Source organism: Atractosteus spatula, chromosome 22 (genome assembly GCF_055471065.1).
Source record: "Atractosteus spatula isolate fAtrSpa1 chromosome 22, fAtrSpa1.hap1, whole genome shotgun sequence".
NCBI lineage: Eukaryota > Metazoa > Chordata > Actinopteri > Semionotiformes > Lepisosteidae > Atractosteus > Atractosteus spatula.
The window spans coordinates 17,323,288-17,331,197 of record NC_142727.1 but is presented as its reverse complement, the minus strand read 5'-3'; the positions used below and the strand labels follow the sequence as shown (position 1 = coordinate 17,331,197).

General features: G+C 53.0%; 1 protein-coding gene across 1 annotated transcript; it reads left to right on the top strand.

Moving 5' to 3' along the window:
• Window positions 1–76: 76 nt before the first annotated feature.
• Window positions 77–7,909, top strand: LOC148816908 (lipase member H-like). Its single transcript, XM_088939349.1, has 10 exons — window positions 77–195; window positions 1,665–2,020; window positions 2,382–2,490; window positions 3,846–3,947; window positions 4,639–4,746; window positions 5,005–5,172; window positions 5,524–5,616; window positions 6,418–6,529; window positions 7,001–7,183; window positions 7,514–7,909. Exons 1-10 carry the CDS (start codon window positions 147–149, stop codon window positions 7,623–7,625), a joined length of 1,392 nt encoding a protein of 463 aa, XP_088795475.1. The 5' UTR covers window positions 77–146; the 3' UTR covers window positions 7,626–7,909.
• The last annotated feature ends 1 nt before the right edge of the window (window position 7,910 follows it).

Genomic DNA, 7,910 nt, shown 5'->3' with positions numbered 1-7,910 from the left:
AGTGCTTGATGTGGGTGATAAGCCGGTTCGCCCTTCTGCAGAAGAGCCTATCAGCCTGGTCCCCCGCTATCGCAGCTGCTCTGCTGCTCTCCTGTGCGTGGGGAGACAGGAGGGAGTGAGCGGCTAGCGCCTGAGCGGAGAGGAGCATGTTTCGGACGCTGTGGCTGTTCTGCTTTCTCCCTGGACCTTTCGCAGGTACGGTCTCCTCTGAAAGACGTGTGGGCTATCGGCCATGACTGGCAAGGTCTGCGGTCAGGTGTGGTGATGCAGCTGTGCTGATCATTGTAACACCTTCGGGAGCTGATATCGGAATTGGAATGGATGACAAGTCTATGGAAAATGACAAGTGCATGTTTTTTTCCTAGGGATTCTACATCCCTGATGATAATGCAAAAATGCTTAAAAGCATGTTGTTTTGTACATACTTGCTAGCTGTGCCACATGGTTTTACAGTGGTATTGTCTAAAGATATTACTTCATGAAGTGTTTCGGTTGCCTCAGAAAGGCAAGATAAAATCAGAATCCAGTCATAGTAACATGGTATCACATGCTTCAGGGAAGGCTTGAGCTACGTGAGCCACTCGTGACTGGCAATTGGACCAGGACATCAGAGGCAGCCCGGCTTGCAGTTCACTAGGAATGACAGCAGGCAAGAATCGGGCATAGTAAAGGTCTGGCTGGGTCTGATCTGTGGGTGCCCAGAGTCTCGTTGGGTCTCAATGGAGTCTGGTAAATTGTGGGTGTCCAGAGGCGGTGCGTTAACTATGTTGGTACCCAGAGTTCAGGTGCGTCTGAATCAGGAGTGCTCAGTGTTTCAAGTGTTATACCTGCCTCAATCAATGATTTACCAGGGGGGTAGCTTCAACCCTAAGCAGCGATTCCTGCAGGACAGCCTCGAAGGGGATTTTCCGGGCCTGTCTGCAGTGTGAGCTCCAGAGTGCCCTGCAGCACGGAGCCCTCTCTGAGTGACTCAAACTGTCGTGTGACTTCAGCCCCCCTGCCGGGGGCGCACCCTGCTCTGCCCTCTGCCCTCTGTGTGCTGGAGGTCAAGTCTGAGTAATATCTGCTCTGGAGCTCCAGCTGATCGATGAGGTCTTGAGCGAGATCCCGGAGAGATCTACAGAGCCCTGAGGGGCAACACCCGGAGTCTTGAAAAAGCCCTCGCGTGAGACTGCGTTTTGGTTGTGCTCTAGATTTCTCTGTATTTTACTCCTTTTTCTTCATGTTTTGGATTTGTTCCAGGTTTTTCTTTGCTTAGTTGTTAGCCAGACTACGGCAGGGAGCTAGCCTGGCCCCCAGAAGCCTTTCCTCCTGTTGTGTCTGTTGTGTTTTTGGGTTTACAGCTAGTGCCTATCAGTATTTTCTTACTGATGGGGTCCCACGCGTTTCTGCGGGACTAGTTATCCTAGGTTACCCAACTAACCTTGTACCCGAAATTGTTCAATGAAATACTACTCTGTTTTTTTTAAAAGGCACAAGCGCTGTTTGTTTCCTTTGCTGTGATTGTTCTTGTGGCTGAGCGGCAGCCCCATGGGACACTCTCAGCTTGGGGAAGGGAGTCTAGCCGGTGGCGTTGGGCGACTCCTTGAGGATGTGCAGGTGGTCTGTAGCCTGAAGGACTGTGACTGTGACGGAAGCCTGACCCTGACCTTTAACCCCAACAGGCACCAGGGCGTCACAATGCCCCGACTTCCTCTCCGTGGCCCCACCCGCCCTGGAGGCGAGAGTGCTGGGGTTCACGGCTGAGGGCGGCCCCTGCGGGCGCCCCCTCAACATGACGGCACCAGGGGGGCTCGGGGCGTACCCCTGGGACCCCCGTCTCCCCAGCGTGCTGATCGTGCACGGCCGGCGGCCCCCCCAGGTGCGGCCCCAGTGGGTGGGGCGGCTGGCCCTGGAGCTGCTCTCCGCCCAGCGGCTCAACGTCCTGGCCGTGGACTGGCTGTCTCCTCGCGGGCGCGGCCTGGTGCCCACCGCCAGGCAGGCGGGCAGGAAGCTGGCCTGTCTGATCCGGGCGCTGCTGGTGAGTCGGGACGCTGCGTTCGCGGGGGGCCGTGTGGGAGGGCAGGCGAGCAGGGTGTGGCCACGTCTCCATCAGCACCTGCAGGGGAACCTGGACATGCAATCAAGCAGTGTTTTTGAAGCCTCTTCATCTTATTTTAAAGGTCTGGCATTTTAAAGGACTGTGTACACGTGCCTTAGATCAGTAACTAGGAATAGTCACTCAGAAGGGTCACGTTCTTCATTTTAGGTGAGAAGAGACAGTATTCAGCACAGGGCTGACGGGAGTCTTGTTTGGCTTCGACAATTTTCTCTGCCTGGGAGACGTGGGAGGCGGGTGCGTCTCAGGGGCAGGGCTGGCTGATGGTGGGTCTCTTCTCCAGGCCCGTGGTTCCTCAGCTGAGACGATCCATCTGATTGGCTTCGGAGTCGGCGCTCACATCGCAGGGAATGCTGGGGCTGCCCTGCGAGGCTGTCTGGGGAGGATTACGGGTAAGGACAGAGCCTCCCGGACACACCGGAGAGGAGATCAGATCCAAAATTGGTTTGCAGGGGCGGAGCCATGGGCCCAGGCCCACCCTGATGGATCCCAGGCCTACCCAATCAGACCAAAGAAATTTCAGATTTTATTTCTCTTGTTTGCGTTACATGATTTGCTTTTTAATGTTACTTGTTTGCTTTTTTCATCGTTTGTGGTTTGCTATTGGCTCGCTGTATCTTTCGTGACCAATAAGAAAGTGATGTAAATGTAGGGGGCGGGGCATGCGTAGCTGTAGCCTAATTGGCTGTCGTTGTCGTCAGACGCTCTTACAGCTCTCTAGCGCCAGTTTCTGGTTTATTAGCCAACATGGCGAAACAAATGCACATATCTACGTCTTTCTAAAAGCCGCCTGTAGATGGCCAGAGCAGTCCCGACACCAGTAAGACACATGAGATGCTACAGGCGTCTTGGGTCTTGAGGGGTACAGCCCGGCTCCCCGAGCAGTGCGGCAGTGCTCGCGTTTGCTTGTAGCGGCTCGATACTGCTCCACCTGCAGGAGCTGAGCACGCAGAGACCTAACATTTCTCCCGTAAACAAATGACACGTCTGGAATGCATGAATAACATTAAGATAATATTGACGGATAGATGCGGGTGTTTACAGATAACTGTTCATATCGCCTCTAAATGCCCTGCAGTATTTTTAAGTGAACGACGTTTACAGAGCTCAAATACATCCAAAGTATGTATTCGACGCTTTTATTAGCAGACCATTCTTGCAATTAAAGGTACGATGAATTGGTTAGCACTGTAATGCGACCATAACAATTCAGTGTTAAGTCTTCTGGGAAGTCACGAATTTCCAAATTAGGTGTCTTTTGGCATTGAAAATAGAATACTAATTTCGTGGGTTTCATACAAGTTCAAAAGCATCAAGAAGGATCAAACAAGATCTTCAGAACTTAATATTTTAATACCTTCGCAGTTTTTATTCTCATGGCGCCTCACTCGATATTATCCTTGTTGCGATGCATTTACTCCAACCTCAGTCAACCCAGCACACCACAGCAGTGCACTTGCATTCACCCACCAGAAAGAGCTGTCTCCCCTTTCTTCCAAATGCACAGAACAATTACTTCTTCTGGGAAAAGTGTGGAGAATTCCCTGATCCAAGAGGATCGTCAGACACTGCTCCCAGACAGGAGCTCCAATGTCTGACAGGTTTTAGTGGCCTGCATGATGAATTTCATGATGAACAAAATGCGATTGTTTATGCAGTAAACGCGTGTGTATGTGTGTGAGAGCCCAGTGAATGAGAGATCTGCAGGGTAGGAAATTGAGCCGCCTGCTTCTGGTTTTATTCCCAGGACTGGACCCATTTGGACCCGAGTTCACAGAGGCTGGCCCCAGCGTCGGGCTGGACTGGTCTGACGCTCAGTTCGTGGATGTTATTCACACCAACTTCAGACGTGAGTCCCTTGCTCTCGGAGGTGTGAAGCGGAGAAACAGGCTGAGTAAGAAACGTGTCTGCTGTGTGGTGGAAGGGGCTCGCTGACCAGCTGACGTGTAAAAACAAGCCAGGAGGACAGGGAGACTTTCCTCGGAAGGGCCTGCAGCCGTCTCTTCACTTGCGCTGAAGAGGTGGGGGAGAGAGAGAAACACAGAAGAGCAGAAATAGAGCACACCTCCCAGCCCTTCCTTTAACTGGGAAACAGCAGCCCCAGCTCTGCGATTTATATCATAATACAGTTCTCAGGACGGCGAGGAGAGTCACAGCTGCCCCCACACTCCCAACCCTCTCTCAAGTCACAGCACTCCCATCAGGGCGACGGTACAGGGAACCCAGTTCAAATACAAACATTCATGAGAAGTCTTTTGTCCCCCCTGCAATGTGCTCAGTGAAGCTGTGTAAATGTCCCACCACTTCCTGTTTATTTGTGTATCAGATACTGTTGTGGTGATTTCATGTGATTTTATGCGACTCTTGTGTGTTGCTTGTGTGTTTTGTACTTCCCTGGGGGAAGCCAAAGACGGATTTCCACAGTAGTGGACAATAAAGTGTCTGTCTCCCCGCCTGTCACAGCAGGAGCCAGAGGGAGACAGCCGCGTGCTGGCGGAGCTGCTCCAGTACGCTCACGCCTGCTGCCCTTTGTTTTCCAGCCAACGAGCCGGTGGTGGCCCTGGGCTCCGCACGGCCCCTGGGCCACGTGGACTTCTACATCGGCAAGGGCCACCAGCTGCCCGGCTGCCCCCCCGGCCTCCTGGACCGTGAGTGTTTCCGTCACCCGGGAGCACTGGGAGCCCCGAAATCTGAGCTCCGGGGCCTGTTCTCAGCCCCTCCCCACCCCGGCTTCGGGGGTCATGCAGGACTCGCAGCTGCGCTCCTCCCTGTCCACTTCGTCCACGTCCGTCCACCGCTCTGTACGCCGACTGCACCGAGACAGCGGGTGTGCGGCGGGGGCCCTCCGCTCCTGGCCAGGTGGTCCAGAGGGAGCTGGGTCAGGCCTGTGCTGTGTCTCGTTTCAGGGGAGAGGTACGTGCTGTGCAGCCACTGGAGGGCTCACCAGATCTTCACCAGCTCCATCCGCTCCCACTGCCCTCTCTTCGCCTTCCCCTGCCTCTCGCGCCACGGCTTCGAGAGAGGCCAGTGCACACACTGCCACACGGCGGGCCTGAACGCCTGCCCACAGCTGGGTGAGAGAGACAGCACTGACGCCGAGAGGACTGACCACTAACACATCGAGACAGAGAGAACCTCAGCTCCTGACACATCGAGACAGAGAGAACCTCAGCTCCTGACACACCGAGACAGGGAGAAACTCGGCTCCTGACATTGAAACTGTGCCACACTGACACCAACATACTGACACGGACACACTGAAACATCATGACACTGAGACCAAGGTATCTGTCACTGAATCCTTGATATCATGAGACTGTTTCACAGTTCCTCAGTACCACACCATCAGTGTTTTGCTTGATAATGTCCTGACTTCCTGCGATAGAAGGAATGACACTAATGCTTCCTGTCCCCCTCTCTGTCAGGCTACAACACCAGCTGGGTTGCCGCTGAGCGCCCGGTCCCGTTTCAGCAGCTCACCGCGCTATTGGACGTCACCTCTGCCCCGCCCTTCTGCGGTGAGCCACTCCCTCCCAGCCCACCAACAGGGCAGAGTAATTGATAACCGATCACAAGGATCAGGCTACTTCAGACACACAGTACAAGATCAAATACATATTTAAACACAACAACTGGAAAGCTGCTCATTTTAGGACACACCCAGGGGTTAGGGTGCTGTAGTAAGCACTCTTTTAATAAGGGTCCCCAGAAATGAGACACAACAGCAGATGTAAGGTACCTAACAACTTGTGCTCTTTATTTAACAGCAGGCACAAAATCAAACCCATTGGAACTGCAAACAAAAGCATACAGCAGCTCTTCTTCGACTGAGCTACTGACTAAACCTCTAACTGTCCCTAACTAGGCCTTTACAGGGTTGCTGGACCACTCTCCTCTCTTGCTTCTCCTCTTCTGCCCTCTTGAAACCTTCTGCTTCCTGGGTTTTAAACTGTCACCTGACCAACTGCCGTCTAGCAACAGGTCAGGTGACTGAGGTTATTGGGGCGACCCCCCCCCCCCCACACACACACACAGCTTTCTGGGAAATGTAGTTCAGGCCAGAGCTGCCATCTTTCCTGGACCTGCCATCCCTTCAGTTTGTACTTGATTGCAGTACAGCGTAGCGTAAGTCCAGGAGAGAGAACTGACATGGGGCAAGATTTACCATGCAACACTCTAGAGTGTGAAAGAATGGATGGGTTAGTTATAGACTGGTGGTGGGGCGACATGGTCTGATGATCCGATGACACTCTGCTCGAGTGATGTCAGCTGACGCCTTTTGAGGACTGACCCTCCAGCTCTCTCTCCCTCTGTCCTAGTCACCCCTTTCCTGCTGGAGTTCCAGGTCGGGGGCGTCACGCCGCTGAGAGCGTACCTCTTCATCCAGCTGAGGGGCGGGGGTGTGGAGACCTCACCTCTGCTGCTCTCGGGGTGAGTGATCCCTGAAAACCAGAGGGAGCCTGCACCGTTTCCAGGCAGCCACCGGAGTCAGTGAGCTGGAGCTGGGCGCCCCGAGGTAAAGCCGTGTGGCAGGCAGACGCGAGGTCAGGGGTCAGGTCACTCGAAAAACACGACGCAGCCCAAGCAGCCCACCAGTGTCCCCTCTAATTCTTACACACTGAGCACACTGGGGCGTCTCGAGATTAAAGGCTTTGATAAAATTGAAGCTAGTGAAAATTCTGAGAGTTGAAATGAATCCCTTTTACGATCTTCTGCATTCGAGAGAACCTCCTTCAGCTTGGATTAGCTCAAGCAACCGAGTCTCTTTCATCTCCAGCTGAGGAATTTGATCTGCACATCCTGGAAGGTGAAAGTGTTCAGTGTTTGACGATTGTATGACAGGAAGGCTCTCAATAACGTACAATAAAATGGCTGTCTCGTCCCCGTGTGGCTTGCCTCCAGCTCAGCTCCAGTAAGGTTCCAGCCGGGGAAGGTGTACAGGTTCATGGTGTCGGCGAACCGTGACGGCGACTTCAGCCACCTGCTGCTGGAGTTCTACACCCGCCGCAATCTGTACCTGCAGTGGAGGAAGAGGATCGTCCATCTCAGCCAGCTGCTGCTCACCAGGCTGCCGCGGGACAGGGGGTAAGGGCACACAGTGAGGCCGTGATCGGTCCTGACTCTCCACAGAGACACAGTGAGGCCGTGATCGGTCCTGACTCTCCACAGAGACACAGCTATCAGTCCTGACTCTCCACAGAGACACAGTGATCAGTCCTGACTCTCCACAGAGACACAGTGAGGCCGTGATCAGTCCTGGTCAGCCCCACACACACTGCTACCATCAGCTGTGATGATCTGAGATTTAACTCTTTGAAGACTAAAACACTCATATCTGATGTGTCAGTGGCAGAGAGGCTGCTGCCTGGTCAGCGGTCAGTAGCCCTGCTGTAGCCAATCCGGTCTCTCCCACAGGGTCTCCTACTACGCCTATGACGTGAGGGCAACAGAGGGGCATACGGTGGAGGTGCGGCTCACCAAGGAGGTGGCAACGGGAGAGGAAGAAGAAGAGGAGGAAGAGCAGTGAGGGCCTGTAGGGCGCAGACCTCTGGACGTTCTGTAATTTAGGACACATCTGGGCTTCAATATACAGAATCTACAGTACTTTAAAAAGCTCATATCTGCCTTCATTGCTAACATGGCAATTTAGAACTTGGAAAGGCATTTCTTAATGATTGATTAATTACATTATTCATTACATTATTAAACCTGTACGTGAGAACTGTCTAAATTTACTTTTGAATAAGTAAATGACATTCGGTGCATACTTTGTTTATAGAATCCATGGACAAAATAAATCTCATGTGTAATT